The sequence below is a fragment of the Leopardus geoffroyi genome, chromosome B3 (assembly GCF_018350155.1).
Source record: "Leopardus geoffroyi isolate Oge1 chromosome B3, O.geoffroyi_Oge1_pat1.0, whole genome shotgun sequence".
NCBI classification, from domain to species: domain Eukaryota; kingdom Metazoa; phylum Chordata; class Mammalia; order Carnivora; family Felidae; genus Leopardus; species Leopardus geoffroyi.
Window position 1 is genome coordinate 136,720,667 of NC_059337.1, and position 16,747 is coordinate 136,737,413.

Genomic DNA, 16,747 nt, shown 5'->3' on the forward strand with positions numbered 1-16,747 from the left:
ATACCGTTGCTTCAACTCAAAGCACCATCTTGATGAGAACAACTGGAGATCCTTTTTAATGATACACTTGGGTACAGGTAGGAACGAATGTTACTCAGAAATAGCTGTTAAATATCATAGTAAAATTAGATGCCCATGAGGGACATTTGGAAGTGACATAAAGATGCTTTTAGATACTTTCCTTTGCTGTTTGGGTCTACAGGGCCTCCTGCTTCTCATAAACACACTTTGTAGCCTTTGATCAGGTAAGGGAGTCTGTACAGTGTGGAAGCATCTTGATTCTTCAAAGGCTTCAATGCCCTTTTTCTTTTTCTCCCTCATATTGAAATACATTGCCTACTTCACTAGGTCTCTAAAATTTTTACGTTATTTCTTTTCAAAACCAGTTCCCTGAATCATTATTTTTCTCCTATTTATGGGAAGATCATACAATTTTGTTTTGTTTTTCAGCACTGAATTACCAATTCTTGATGAGAAACCGTTTATTTATTTTTGTAAATGGATCAGTTATTTAATTAGGTTCTTTGTAAGAAATTTAGAACACCGATTTGTGAGGATAAACTCCATTTGTGAAAGAAAACACAGAAACACAGAATGGAGGTAGCCCTAAAACTGAGGAACAGCTTTGGTTTTTGGCAGAATTTGCAAGTCCGCAACTTTCTGGGTCAACCTTGCGCTGCCCTATAACTTTGTATTTCTCTTCCTCCGTGTCGAAGATCTCCCCTTCCTGGTGTTGGGTTTATGCAGCTTCTTCTTGAAGTAAGCTTCAATGAAACGTTTTGGAATTTTCACACTGCTGACACCAATTTTGGTGGAGGTGGTGATGACAAATTTCTGGTATGTTCCATGCAGAGGAACTTTGATGGAGGGCCAGAGGTCCAGTCACAAATACCAAGTCACTGCTCAGTTGCTTCAGGAAAACCACACTCTTCCTCTGTGGTGTCCACTGAGGATGATCAAGAAGGTATCAGGAGTGATTCTAGCTCACAGTTGCCTCATATACTGTCTGAAAGGGGTTTTGCTGTGGCTCGACAGCTTTTGAGGCACATCTTCAGTAGGATAATACCTAGGCATTTTGTGAAGTTTAACCACTCGGGTACCACTATTCTTGTCACCACTGACTGGTTTTGTAACAACAGCAAGAGCCTTCTCATTCTTTTTCTTTTCAACCCTAGACTTAGTTGCTGAATACTTCCTTTTGTATGTGGTATTTCTGGAATACATAGCTGATCAGGAATATCTTCCAACTCCTCTGACTAGGACAGGGCTTCCCCTTCTTTGGCGTTTTAGTCTTGCCACCTAGCCCTTCTTAACCTTGCCACCAGCATCAGCCTCCTTGCTTCAGGTTTCTTCTTCTTAGTATCTGGCTTCTCAGCTTTTGCATCCGCCATCTTACAGGACAGGAAAGAAGAGAAGTAGATTCTTTAATGGCCCTTGAGATTTTCTGCATTCTTTGCTGTCTGAAAAACTCTTGAGTCCCAGTTATCAGTCTACAGAATGTGACGTTATCCTGGATTGTTCCTTTGAAATTCTTCTTGGAGTGCCTCGTTTCCACTGTTCCTGGAGAATCAGTCCAGCACTGGTGGTTTCCTTAATAGAGAATGGTCAGCTGACTCTTTAGATGTACTTATCACTAGAGCATGTTGCCAAGATTCCTGCCTTAGATTTCTTTGAAGGCATCAAAACCCAAAGTTTTAAACTCTGGTATTTATTAGCTGAAGTCACTGGATGATTCCTTCAAAACACTGGATATTTCACTCATAAATATTTCAGTTTGAAAAATGAAGTCTTTTGCTTCAGGGCTTATGATACTAATTTCCAAAGTAGGAAGCTGTTCTGATATTTGATAGCTCAAACACCTCCCCTTACTTATGTAGAGTTCTGGGATCTTATTCTCTTCTCAAATTGGCAGCATTTTAGGGTTGGTACACATTTGTAATTCGGGAAATATAGGATCATAAGGACATCTTCCCTTTATGCCTAGAAAATAAGGGCTGTAACTCATTTGAGGGTGCCCTTGAATAGATTTCCCCCTTTTTCCACTTTTGTCTTCGTCCCCTGTTGGTACACCTGAGCTCTTTCTGATGTTCTCCAAGTCAGAAGGCAAAGGGAGAGCTAGGAGTCTAGCTCTTGAAATCCTACAAACAGAAATAAATCGCAGTCTTTCTTGAATTCATTTTACCTTTGAGGGTTTACCACAATGCAGTGTTGCTGATCATGTCACATCCCGTGTGATCTTGGGAAGATTTCTAAGAGGAGGATGGGGCTTTTCCTGGCCCCCAGAAACAGACATTTATTCACCAGGTGTCTCATTGCTGCTCACCCAGGTGCCACGAAATCCAGCCTGCTGTCAGCGCCCAGCATCGTCAGTATGTTTGTGCCGGCACCCGAAGAATTCACGGACGAGCAGCCGACGGTGATGACAGACAAGTAAGCTCACACAGTCATTCCACTCCCCGTGTTTACAGAGTCTGATAGTTCGCTCACCATGGTTGTGAGAAAGCACCAGAGGAGTCATGCAGTGCTTTAAGTCATAATGTGTTCTTCAACTGGCCATAGCCACAAGTGTTCATATGCACTTGTTGTTTTAGAAACGTAGTCTCATTGCACGGACAGCATCTGTTTCTGCCAGGGCACGTTCCTTTTCAGTCTGGACAAAAATGCAAATAATATCCACTTACTGATTATTAGAAGGTTCAGATTGTTAGGATCGGACTCAGTTTGAGACTTGATTCTTATTCCCATCCTGCCAGCAGTATCCTTTCTCTGAATCCCAAACTAGTAAGGTCACCTCTCAGTTTGTCGGCCTTCAATATCCCCAGATTTCTTCTGGGATAAAGTGCAAATGCCTTTGATCATAATAAAGGCCCTTTAGATTGTGAAGGTACGGCCTTACCACTCCTCACCGGGAGCTCTTTCCCCAGCCCCCTCCCCTTCTCCAGAGCATGCCTGATGTGTTCTCCCGTCTGTGATTACATAGGTGCCCTTCTCTCTGGACTTTCTGTGCCTGGTGAACAACTATTCATGCCTCAGGACCCAGCTAAAGGCAAAGTGTCCCTGACTGCACAAGGCAGAATTCATCATACCATTGTCCTAATCTCCATAGTATTTACTTCATCTCTCTATTCTACTGCTTACCACATTGTATTTTGATTATTTAGTTGCTTATACACATGGGTTCTTTAATTGAGTAGGAGTCCCTTAGGGGCCTGGGACTCTTTCTTCTGTATTTTATACTCTAAGCTCTCTATACCTTGCCTGGCACACAGGTGCCTGTTCAGTGAGTATGGTAAAGAATAAGACTTGCAGGATTCCAAGTTTGGTGGCATGTCAGGTAGGTTGGGATAAAGGGAGGAAGAGTGTGTGTTGTCAGGGGCCGGCGTGAAGATCCGTGCAGCTGGCCACAGCCAGCGGTCATTACTGAAGAAGTGAAGGTGTCCACCGTGAAGAGCTGCCTTGGAATGTCCATGTGGGGAGCACCTCGCTGCATGAGGAGGGCTCTTCTTGGCTCCTCCTTCGGTACAATGTCCCCATTTGTGTACTCCTCCGTGTCCCAATCTTTGTGTGCACTCCGTTTCTCTTCTTTCTCAGTTCCAAATGTGAATCCTCTATTTTTAAAAAGGTCCGTTTGCCAGGGACTTCATGATTTATTTATTTTTTTTTTTACATTTATTTATTTTTGAGAGACAGAGTGAGACAGAGCGTGGGTGGAGGAGGGGCAGAGAGAGAAGGAGATACAGAATCTGAAGCAGGCCCCAGGCTCTGAGCTGTCAGCACAGAGCCCGACGCAGGGCTCGAACTCACAAACCGTGGGATCATGACCTGAGCCAAAGTTGGACACTTAACTGACTGAGCCACCCAGGCGCCTCCAGGGACTTCATATATATAGTTTGCATTTAGGAAGTTCCTAAATAAGTTTGTGCTAGTGATTGTGCTCTAGTTCACTCGCTCTTCCCAGGAGGCTTTTCCCTTCACTTTGTAAAGCTGACTAGCTGCGGCTGAATAGAAGGGCTGTGGCTTTGGTTGAGATGAACTAAATTGAACCCACATTAGACACTACAAAAAGCAATAAGTTGGAAGGCACGTAGGAGCAGGGGCCATTGTGTTTTTACACACTACACTGAGTAGGCGTGGGGAGCTCGTAAGGCTGATCTGAGTGGTAGAGAAGAGACTATGATCCAGACTCCCCAGGTTTTCTAGAGTGTTCTCTTGGCTTAACCCCCGTATCTTGCCTCCACAAATGGGACATTTTTCAAGCTGACAGCTTAGGAAAGCTTCCATTTGTGCCTAAGGCATTTTTCTTTTCAACAAATGAAAAAATATCTAGTTACTGACTATCTCTAGCAATAACTTTACATGCACGAAATTCCTCAACCAGAAGCTCCAAACTGTTATTCTGATTGGCACTCACTGTGGGCCAGATGCTTGTGAGTTGAATCTTTTCAGTGATTTAAAGAACCTTCCTGATTTCCGCCGTGTGTGCTGTTTCTGTGTCTACGGTGAGGGTGGCATTGGAGTCTACTATTGATTATGAGAGTGGGACCGCATTAAATAGCAGACTTTTTGGGGACTTTGGGGACTTCTCCAAGACTCACCAGAAATGGCTGTATATACTTTGTTATGTCTTGGAAACATTGCCGGCTTTTGTGGACAGCGTTCCTCTGTTTTCTTTGCAGATGCCATGACTGTGGGGCCATTCTTGAAGAATATGACGAGGAAACCCTTGGGCTGGCCATTGTGGTCCTTTCCACATTCATTCACCTAAGCCCAGACTTGGCAGCCCCGCTGTTGCTGGATATAATGCAGTCTGTGGGAAGGTAAACATCACTTGTGTTTTCGGTGGGGGGGAAGGGGCCTTATTCAGTCTACAGCTTGAAATAAAAACGATCAATTCAGAAGCAAAACATTCAGTAACCTTATAGGTGTTTGATATTTGTGGGATCAATGCAGACTAGTTTTAAAAACTGAATGGACCAAACTTTTGATTGAATGCCCTAGCTGTGTTGGTCATGAGTCACGATGTCACTGTGTCAGAATAAAGCTAGAGGAAACTGCACTAAGAAAAGTCTAATATTTGTTGCCCTCAATGACTGCATAGGCTGGTGTGCAGAATAGTACTCAGAATTATGCACAGTTCATGGTTAAACAGTTTACAAGTTTGAGATATTCTTATTAGATATTCTTTAGATATTATTATTTGTAAGATTTAGATATTATTATCTTTCTTTACCTATTTTAAGATGAGTTCTCAAGGCACTTTGAAATCCTGGAGCATTGTCACATGAGGGGAAGTTGGGAGTGTAGTTTCACACTTCTGACTCAGAAAAGGGAAGGATGCACATATTTTGGGCTGAAAGCCCCACTGAAGGGAGATTAAACTTAATCTACTTTGAGAATGTTCATGTTAAGAAAACTCCACTTAGTGGATAGGACTTTTGAAGAAAAGTGACGTGCTTCATGGATATAAGTGAAGTTCACATTCAGTTACAAATTGTAGTCCTAGCATGCACAGCTTATCGGAGAGGACCGGATTAAATTCTGCACGCATGTATTAAGTTTCTGGTGTGTGCTGGCACAAAGCCAGGTGCTTCAGGCTGTGGGCATTAGACCCAGCCCTTGCCCTGAAGCCCTTTATGGCTTAGTTGTTGAAGAGCTCAGTGATGTACGGAATAACTGAGGAGCCATACAAGATAGGATGTGATTAAGAGCTGTAACGAGTGGTGCACGTAGTAAGTGCTATAGAAGTTCAGGATGGAAACAATTTCTTAGGGAAGGTCTCTATGGAGGAGGTAGGGAAAAACCAGGATTCTGCAAATTCCTGGTATTCGAGGCAGGTAAAGAACATAAATTGTAATGGAGCTAAAAGTTGGTCTTTTTTTTCTTTTTAAGAAGAAATGCTGATTTCAAATGAAAGACAAACAGGAAAGCATTAAAAAAAAAAAAACCCTCAACCCTTAACATTCCTTCCCCAGATTTTTCCGTAGTGTCCTTAGGAAGTGTATATCCTTAGGAGATGGTATAACTGTTGTGCCTCTGATACCTAGAAATAGCCAGTGTGCAGTGATGAACAGTGGGTGATAGATAGATAAGAAAAGATGAGTTAATCTCATTTACGTCCTTGATTTTAACCTAATCATAGCAATTATGGAACAAATGTACCAGCTGTGGAATTGAGAGTTTTTATTTATGCAAGGTCATGGTTCTTACCATCAGTACTTTTCAGATGTAGGTCAGATAGTATTATTGGTCTGATCTGTTATCATCTCCTTGAAATAGCTGGTCTAAGTTGTAATTGATATATAGAGGGGTTTTATTTCATTTTTGTTTAACATAAATGAGAATAAACCATGTTCAAGCATTGCCAGCAGCTTTGAAGGTAAGTGAAGGAAAAACAGTAGCAGATATATTTTTACCTGCTCACATATACATATATTTAAATCTCTACCTCCTTTGGGTAGACTAGCAGGAGACGGTGGCGGGGGGGCGGGGGGGGGGCGCACTTAAAGCAGCTGCCACAGTCCTTAGCAACCTAAGCCTGATCTCCAAACCTACCAGGAAATGGATTCAGTCGTCACCTGATTCAGGGCTTCCTTGCATGCCTTAATTCCAGATGAGGTAATGTGGATTTACGAACACTTAGTTTATTTGTGTTAGTCCCACAGGAACTATTCCCAGGGTGTTCTAAGAGTATGTATGTAAGCTCAGCATTTATCACCCAGGGCTGTCTGTGATTCTGTAGCTGGCTCTCTACTTAGCTCCCCCTTAAAATTTACCCACCCCCCCTTTTTTAGATATAGCCATCAAGATTGCATTTGCTGCAGCCTTAATGACTGTTTATTTCATTTGCCAGCGCTTATTGATTCGTTGTAGTGTCATTAAGCAAAGCAACGGGGAGCTGTGTCTTGTGTTAGGGGTTGCTAGACCCGCCTCTCCAGATGCATTCTTGCCTGGGCGCTCTCTTGTGGTCTTAAATACATCAACTCTTTAGCATCTCCTCATTTGTTTCTTCAATGTCTTACTGATGAAGACACGTTTTTCTAAACCCACCAATTTAGTGGGCTTAGATATTCTCTTTCTTACTATGCATATAGAAGATCTCCATGTGTATGAACCATATAATGACAAAAAATTACGTTATATATTGATTACTTAATACATTTCTCTTCTCAATATGTCATTTAGTTGATTAATGACAGATTAGTTGACAGAGACCCCTATTGCCTGTTTTACTCTCTTAGAGAGGCTTTTATAGTTTGTGGTTAGTTTGTGGTTACGTTTCAGAGGTGGAACACAAAGAAATGAATTTTGAGTTAATATGTAAAGAGACAGACTGGGTCAAATGCTGTCCTGATTATCTGTCTAACCTGGCTGTAAAGGCCAATTTGTAGATTGGCCGGGTGATACATTAAACCAAATTTAACTCTGTGCATCTCCATGGAAACATCTGATTTGGTGCAGAAAGCAGGTCTCAGGAACTGGGCTAAGCTGAACCCGGGAGACTGACCACCACGTGGCTCTGTCCATAAGCAGGGGAATTGCCAACAGTTTTTCTTGTCTCCCCATCTGAACTGGGGCCACAATGGGTCCTACTGCAGTACTCATACATTTCGTCATGAAAACTTAAGATATTCATGTAACTCTGTTTGCTTTTCCTAGATTGGCATCCAGCACTACTTTTTCCAATCAAGCAGAAAGGTAAGGTGCCAAAGTGAGCCCAAATCTCACGTTCTTTTTGTCCCCTGTGCATGTTCACCCTGTTTCTAAAACACCAGAGGGTGTACCACGGAGGGAATATTGTTAGGTTCACTACAGCCCCAGAGAGCATTCATTCATTTTCTGTGCATGCCTTTATTCATTCATTCGTTCATTCACCCACTCATGCATTCACCCATTTAATTTTATTATTTATTTATTTTTTCACACATGCACTCATTTTAGTCAACAGTACTTATTTTAGGTCCACTGTGTAGGAGGCACTGTGCCAGGTACTTAGGTTTCAACTCCGGGCAAAAGTGACATGATTCCTTTCCTCGTGGGGCCTACAGTCTGCCTGGGAGGTGAACAAGAAGAAAATATTTGCGCAGATGTATGATTGTAAACAGTGCTTAGTGCTATGAACAAAAAGTATAGGGAGACCATATAACATTCAGTTATTCAGTAACTACTTACGGAGTGACCACTAGGAACTGAGGGTACCAGTTAACTAAATAGCAAGCCTGGTTCTCCTGGAACTTCTGCTCCAGTTGAGGAGGCAGACAATAAGCAAATTAACAAACAAGAAAACTGATCATGTAACTTAGTATCATTCAGTGCTAAATGCTATGAAAAATAATCAGTTAAGTCTAGGAGATAGAGAACAACCAGAGGTGGTATTTTGGATGTAGTAACAGTCAAGGACAGCCTCTTTAAGGAAGTGGTATTCAAACAAAACCTGAAAAAGGAGGAGAGTGATCCAGGTGGCAACGTATAGAAAGAATGTTCCAGACAGAGGAAACAGCAAATGCAAAAGTGTAAGTCAGGAAAGTATCCAGGATATTTGGGGAACAAGACTAAGGCAGGCTGGATCAGAGTGAGTGGGGAGAAGGGGTAGGAGAGGAGATGGATGAGGTGACGGTGAGGCTGGCCGGGTAGGGCCCAGGAGATCATTGTAAGGAGTTAGGACTTTAACTGGCAGAAACCGGGAGTGGGGGGGGGGGGGGGGGGGGGGGGCGGGGGAGGGGCGCGGGTGCGACATGACTTAACTTGTGTTTTGAAAAGATCACTCCAGCTTCTGTGTTGAAAATAGGTCATGCATGGGGCACCTGGGTGGCTTGATCGGTTGAGCGTCCGACTTCGGCTCAGGTCATGATCTTGTGTGGTTCGTGGGTTCAAGCCCCGCGTCAGGCTCTGTGCTGACAGCTCAGAGCCTGGAGCCTGTTTCAGATTCTGTGTCTCCCTCTCTCTCTGCCCCTCCCGTGTTCATGCTCTGTCTCTCTCTGTCTCAAAAATAAATAAACGTTAAAAAAAAAATAAAAAAGAAAAGAAAGAAAATAGGTCATGCAGGAAAGCGGGTCAGGGGTGGAAACAGAGGAGCCAATGTGGAACCCATTTCAGTGGTGCAGGTGCAAACTAATAAAGTGAGAAGAGGTCCCATTAAGGATATATTCAGAAAATGTTCTTCAAGTCAAGCCAACAGAATTCACTGATAGACTGGATGTTGGGTGTGAGAGAAAGAGAGAAGGCAAGAATGGCTCCCAGGTTCTGGTCCAAACAGTTGGGTAGATGTCTGTGCCGTTTACTGAGATGGGAGATGGGTGGGTGTATATGAGGCAGAGCTGAGGTAGTCTAGGTAATGGGAGGAAGGGAGGAGAGACAGGCTTCCCTTAAGGAGCGATGTTTAAACTAAGATCTGATTGTTTCCTTTGCAGTGCAGAAGCTTTTTATCTTCATGAGGTCCCAATAGTTCATTTTTGCTTTTAATTCCCTTGCCTTTGGAGATATGTCAAGTAAGAAATTGCTGCAGCTGGAGGTCAGAGAGGTTTTTTCCTGCTTTCTCCTCTAGGGTTTTGATGGTTTCCTGTCTCACATTCAGGTCCTTTATCCATTTTGAGTTTATTTTTCTGAATGGTGTAAGAAAGTGGTCTAGTTTCATTCTTCTGCATGTTGCTGCCCAGTTCTCCCAGCACCATTTGTTAAAGAGACTGTCTTTTTTCCATTGGATATTCTTTCCTGCTTTGTCAAAGATTAGTTGGCCATACTTTTTGTGGGTCCAATTCTGGAGTCTCTACTCTATTCCATTGGTCTGCGTCTGTTTTTGTGCCAATACCATGCTGTCTTGATGGCTACAGTTTTGTAGTAGAGGCTAAAATCTGGGATTGTGATGCCTCCTGCTTTGGTCTTCTGCAATATTACTTTGGCTATTCAGGGTCTTTTGTGGTTCCATACAAATTTTAGAATTGCTTGTTCTAGCTTCGAGAAGAATGCTGGTGCAATTTTGATTGGGATTGCATTGAATGTGTAGATTGCTTTGGGTAGTATTGACATTTTAACAATATTTGATCAACAAAACTAAAAGGCAATGAACAGAATGGGAAAAGATATTTGCAAATGACATATCAGACAAAGGGCTAGTATCCAAAATCTATAAAGAACTCACCAAACTCCACACCCGAAAAACAAATAATCCAGTAAAGAGATGGGCAGAAAACATGAGTAGACACTTCACTAAAGAAGACATCCAGATGGCCAACAGGCACATGAAAAGATGCTCAATATCACTCCTCATCAGGGAAATACAAATCAAAACCACACAGAGATACCACCTCACTCCAGTCAGAGTGGTTAAAATGAACAAATCAGGAGATTATAGATGCTGGAGAGGATGTGGAGAAACGGGAACCCTCTTGCACTGTTGGTGGGAATGCAAACTGGTGCAGCGGCTCTGGAAAACAGTGTGGAGGTTCCTCAAAAAATTAAAAATAGATCTACCCTATGACCCAGCAATAGCACTGCTAGCAATTCACCCAAGGGATCCAGGAGTGCTGATGCATAGGGGCACTTGTACCCCAATGTTTATAGCGGCACTTTCAACAATAGCCAAATTATGGAAAGAGCCTAAATGTCCATCAACTGGTGAATGGATAAAGAAATTGTGGTTTATATGCACACAATGGAATACTACTTGGCAATGAGAAAGAATGAAATATGGCCTTTTGTAGCAACGTGGATAGAACTGGAGAGTGTAATGCTAAGTGAAATAAGTCATACAGAGAAAGACAGATACCGTATGTGTTCACTCTTGTGTGGATCCTGAGAAACTTAACAGAAGACCGTGGGGGAGAAGAAGGGGAAAAAAAAAGTTAGAGAGGGAGAGAGCCAAACCATAAGAGACTCCAGAATAAACTGAGGGTTGATGGGGGGTGGGGGATGGGCATTGAGGAGGGCACCTGTTGGGAGGAGCACTGGGTGTTGTATGGAAACCAATTTGGCAATAAATTTTATATTAAAAAAAATAAACTAAGATGTGAAAAAAATGAGTTGCGTTTAACCATGCAAATCGCTATGGAAAAAGCGTGTGCACAGGTCTGAAGGTGGTGAAGAACAGATTGTGTAGGGAGAGTCACGGAAAGTCCAGTGTGGCTAGAGCACAGACATGTGAGCTCTTGCTGAGATTGGCTTGCCAGTGTATACGGGCTTATAAACCATATTAAATATCTTGGGGTTCCTACTAGCCGCAGTGGGAAGCTGCTGAAAGATTTTTATGCAGCAGGGGATGTGTGTGTGAAAGGCTACTTTGGCTGCAGTGGGGAGGAAGAACCAGAGGACAGCAAGAGTAGGTACTCTGTGTGACTCTGGACACACTTAATCTCTCTGCTTTAGTTTTCTCATCTATAAAAGAGGGATACCAGTGCATGGCTTTGTTAGGTCACAGGGGTATGTGCTGTGAGGTCCCAGTGAAGGAGTGTATGTGTTAGCATAACTGTACCAACCCCTACAACCATAAGACGGTGCTGTTGTTACTGTACTTCTGTAACTCTTGGTTTTAGGAATATTTGCTCCTCTTTTTTATGCTCCTTTATAGATTTTTTTAAAACTTTTCCCCCCTAACATTTTATTGTAAAAACTTAAATATAATGCAAAGTTGGAAGAACTTAATAGTGAACACTCATATATACATGTCACCTAGATTCTACAATGAACATTTTACCCACTTTATCATATATCCAACCATCTCTCTCTCCCTCTACCCACCCATCATCAATCCATTTTATTTTTGGATGCATTTCAAAGTCAATTTCAGATATTAGCATACTTCCCCCATACATCCTTCAGCAAAGTTATCACTGACTGAAGTTTGATTTTAAGATTTTTTTCCTTAGGGGCGCCTGGGTGGCTCAATCAGTTAAGCAGTCGACTTCAACTCAGGTCATGCTCTCATGGTTTGTGGGTTTGAGCCCCGCATCAGGCTCTGTGCTGACAGCTCAGAGCCTGGAGCCTGTTTCAGATTCTGTGTCTCCCTCTCTCTCTGACCCTCCCCGTTCATGCTCTGTCTCTCCCTGTCTCAAAAATAAATAAACGTTAAAAAAAATTAAGATTTTTTTCTTTTGATGCAAAATTTACCTACTAGAGAGTATGCATATCTTACGTGTACATTTCACTGATTTTTGACAAATACATACCCCTGCATAACCTAAATCCCCGTCAAGATATAGAACATTACCATCACCCCCAGAAAGTCCCCTCATGCATCTTCCCAATTCCCACCCACATAGGCAAATACTAGCCTTACTTTTTTTTCCACCATAGAGCTTTATATAAATGGAATCATACAGCTTGTGCTTCTTTGTGTCTGAGCTTTTTTACTTAGCATAACGTTTTTGAGATTCATCCATGTTGTTGCCTGTATCAGTAGTTTGTTTCTTTTTTTTAGAGCTAAGTACTATCCCATACTTTATTTATTTATACTCCTGTTGATGGACATTTGCATTGTTTCCAGTTTGGGGCTATTATAAATAAAGCTGTTGTGGCCATTATACAAGTCTCTTTGGAAACAAATGTTTTTATTTCTCTTAGATAAATACCCAGGAATGGAATTGTGGGGTTCCTGGATGGGTGTATGTTTTATTTTATAAGATACTAGCAGATCATGTCTTTAAAGTGGTTGTGCCATTTTGGTATTCCCACCAGTAATGTATGAGACTTCTGGTTGTTTGACATCCTTACCAAAATTTGGTGGTGTTAGTCTTTTTAATCTTAACCATTCTTGTGGGTATCTTATTATACTTTAAATTTGCATTTCTCTGGTGACTAATGCTGTTGAGTATATTATCAAGTGCTCTTCAAGACCCTCTGTAAGTCTTCTTTTGTGAGTGTCTCTTGGAATCTTTTGTACATGTTCAACTGGGTTGAGTTGTAGGACCTTTTTATATATCCTAAATACCAGTCCTTTATTAAATATGCCCTGAGAATATTTTCACCCACTCTGGTGCTTACCTGTTCCTTTTGTTAATATATTTTTTGATGAGATGTTTTTAATTCAGGTGAAGAGTACTGTGTTAAAATTTTAAAACAATTTATGACTATTTCTTCCTGTTGTCTTTGCCTGTCCTCAAATCAAGAAGATATTCTCCAGTATTTTCCTTTAAAAGTTTTATGGTGTAAGCATTTATATTTAGCATTTATATGATCAGTCCTCAAATTAATTAAAAAAATTTTTTTAATATTTATTTATTTTTGAGAGACAGAGAGAGACAGAGCACAAGTGGGGGAGGGGCAGAGAGAGAAGGAGACAGAATCCAAAGCAGGCTCCAGGCTCCAAGCTGTCAGCACAGAGCCCGACGTGGGGCTCGAACTCACGAACCGTGAGATCATGACCTGAGCTGAAGTCGGTTGTTTAACTGACTGAGCCATCCAGGCGCCCCTCAGATTAATTTTTATGTATGGTGTGAGGGTAGGGGTTGAAGTTCCTTTTTATCCATGTAGAAACCTAATTATTTTAGCACCATTAAAAGAAATGACTTTCTCTTTCCCCACTGGATCACTTTGGTGTTGGTTGAAATCAAACAGCCACATTAGGGTTGATCTACTTCCAGACTCTATCCTGTTCCGTTTATCTGTATGTTAACTCTTAAGCTGGCATCAAACTGTCTTGATTACTATAGCTATACGATAGGTCTTGAAGTCTGATAGTATGAATCTTCCAACTTGGCTCATTTTTTTCAAGAAGATTGATTTGGATGTTATAAATTTATCAAATTTCCATATGCATTTTAGAGTAAGCTTCTCAATTTGGGGGAGAAAAGCCTGTGGGGATTGTACTGAAACTATAAATCAATTTGGGGATAACTGCACAAAAATACTGAGTCTTTCAATTCATGAATATGGTGTATATTCTCATTTTATTCAGTCTTTTTTGTTTGTCTCAGCAGTGTTTGGTGGTTTTCAGCGTAGAGGTTTTGCACATCTTTTGTTAAATTTATTCCCAAGAATTTTGAGTGTTTTAAAGCCAGCATAAATGGAATTTTTAAAAATTTTCCAACTTTTTTTGCTGCTGGTGTATAAATATGCAATTGAATTTTTATGTTAACATTGTAATGTAATAAACTGGGTTCACTTACTAGTTGTAGTCATTGCTTTTTAAGATTTCATAGAATCTAAAAGCATTTGTATATAAAAAAAAGTCAGATCTGCAAATAGTGACAATTTCACTTCTGTCTGATTTTCATGCCTTTTATTTTCTTATTGTCCTATTGTAATGACTAGGATCTCCAGTAATAATAACAAAGATGTTAGTGAGTTTCCTTGCCTTGTTCCTGCTCTACCAGAAAAACCTTTGGTATCTCACCATTAATTATGCTTGCTGTAGGTGTTCATAAATACTCTTCACCAGACTGATGATGTTTGCTTTTATTTCTAATTTGCTGAGAGTTTTTATCATGAATGGGTGTTAAATTTGTCAGATGCATTTTCTGTATCTATTGAAATAACTGTATGGCTTTTGCCCTTTATTCTTTATTTTTATTTATTTTTTCAATTATATCTTATTCATTCATTCATTCATTCATTCTCAAGTTGGTTAACGTATAGTATAGTCTTGGCTTCAGGAGTAGAACCCAGTGATTCATCATTTACATATAATACTCAGTGCTCATCTCAACAAGTGCCCTCCTTAATGCCCATCACCCATTTAACCCACCCCCCCAAACCCCCTACCCTCATCAATCCTCAGTTTGTTCTCTCTATTTAAGAGTGTCTTATGGTTTGCCTCCCTCTATGTTTTCATCTTATTTTTCCTTCCCTTCTCCTATGTTTATCTGTTAAGTTTCCCAGATTCCACATATGAGCGAAATCATATCTGTCTTTCTCTGACTGGCTTATTTTGCTTAGCATAACCTTTCAGTTCCATCTGTGTTGTTGCAAATGGCAAGATTTCATTCTTTTTCATTGCTGAGTAGTAGTCCTGTGTGTGTGTGTGTGTGTGTGTGTGTGTGTGTGTGTGTGTGTGTTCTCTTGATCCATTCATCAGTTGATGGACATTTGGGCTCTTTCCAAAATTTGGCTGTTGTTGATAGCGCTGGGATGCATGTGTCCCTTTGAATCAGCATTTTTGTATCCTCTGGATATATTCCTAAAAGTCCAATTGCTGTGTCATAGGGTAGTTCTATTTTTAATTTTTTGAGGAAACTCCACACTGTTTTCCAGAGTGACTGCACCAGTTTGCATTCCTGCCAATAGTGCAACAGGGTTCCCCTTTCTCCACCGCCTCACCAACATCTGTTGTTAATTGAGTTGTTGATTTTAGCCATTCTGACTGGTGTGAGATGGTAACTCATTTATTTCTTTCTTTCTTTGTTTGTTTGTTTATAGAGAGCACATATGTGCAGGCAGGGGAGGGACAGAGAGACAGGGAGAGAGAGAATCCTATGGAGTCTCCATGCCTCCTACAGAGCCTGGCACAGGACTCAATCTCATGACCCTGGGATCATGACCTGAACTGAAATCAAGAGTCAGATGTGTAACCTACTGAGCCTTTTATTCTTTAATATGTTGAATTCCATTGATTGGATTTTGAATATTAAGACCTTCTTACATTCTTGGGATAAACTTTATTTGGTCATGGACCATCATCCTGTTTATAGTTGGATTCAATGTCCGTGAAGACTGTTGGTTTAGTTTAGTTTACTTTAGTTTTGTAATGACTTTATCAGATGTTAGTTCTAGGGCTATGCCAGCCTCATAAAATAAGGTGGGAAGGGTTCCCTCCTTCCCTAATTTTTGAAAGAGTTTGTGTGAGTTTGGTGTCATTTCTGAATGAAGAATGTTTTTGACCCGTGAGTTTGAATCAGCATTTCTGGGTAGCATAATAACAGTTTAGGTAAAAGGGACTTTTTACCACCGACCTATTCGGGCTCTTTGATTTTTTTCTTCTTTCTTCCTTTGGTAACTCACTGTCTAATCACCTCTGGGAACATCCTTCCTGATCCTTTGGTCTCTGGGGCCACATATCACCTCTTGGCTCCCTGTTTTCATGGGCATAAGTGATGTGGAGGGTGGGGATCGACTGCACAGATCAAAGCCCTCTCCTTTCTGTAAGTACCAGCTCAAGGCACCCCAAGAAAAATTGTCCTGTCTCCCATTAGGTATGAACATCTCTCCCTCCCTGCATTTTCCCTCAGATCAGCTCTCTTTAGCTAATGACCCTTCGTGGGAGGATCTTGCTGATAATCTCATCCCGGTTTTCATCCTGACTCTGCCATTTTCTGGATGTGTAGCCTTCGCAGGTCACATTTTCTCTCTGGGCCTCAGAACCTTCATCTGTACTCTGGGGTGGCTGGAAGAATTAGTCTGGCACCCCTCTGACATTTCCTGGTTCTCTCTTTCTAGAAGCTTCTTATTAACAGGGATTCCGTGCAACTGTAGTATTTCATCTCACTGATGAAAAAGACAGTGGGATATTCCATAAGAGGACTGGTGTGTAAATGCCTGAACTCTAAATAAGCCAGTACAGAGGGGCGCCTGGGTGGCTCCGTGGGTTGAGCCTCAGACTTCAGCTCAGGTCATGATCTCACTGTTTGTGAGCCGGATCCCCCGCCTCAGGCTCTCTGTAGTCAGCACAAAGCCCACTTTGGGATCCTTTGTCCCCTACTCTCTCTGCCCCTCCCCCACTCATGCTCTCTCTTTCTCTCTCTCAAAAATAAACATTAAAAAAAATAAACAAATACAGAAATACCTAAGCTCACGCTGGTTGCCCCATGAGTCCTTGTCTCTT

At 41.4% G+C, this 16,747-nt stretch overlaps 1 protein-coding gene and 1 pseudogene across 22 annotated transcripts in view; one reads left to right on the forward strand and one right to left on the reverse strand.

The window, feature by feature from the left end:
- Nucleotides 1-16,747, forward strand: part of UNC79 (unc-79 homolog, NALCN channel complex subunit) — a 266,052-nt gene that overhangs the window by 191,582 nt on the left and 57,723 nt on the right. For all 22 annotated transcript variants that reach the window (XM_045451926.1, XM_045451924.1, XM_045451927.1 and 19 more), the window contains 3 exons: nt 2,328-2,430; nt 4,677-4,817; nt 7,657-7,695. In XM_045451926.1, coding sequence (XP_045307882.1) covers nt 2,328-2,430; nt 4,677-4,817; nt 7,657-7,695 — 283 coding nt within the window. The remainder of the gene's footprint in view (nt 1-2,327; nt 2,431-4,676; nt 4,818-7,656; nt 7,696-16,747) is intronic.
- LOC123584236 lies at nt 536-2,069 on the reverse strand (annotated as a pseudogene).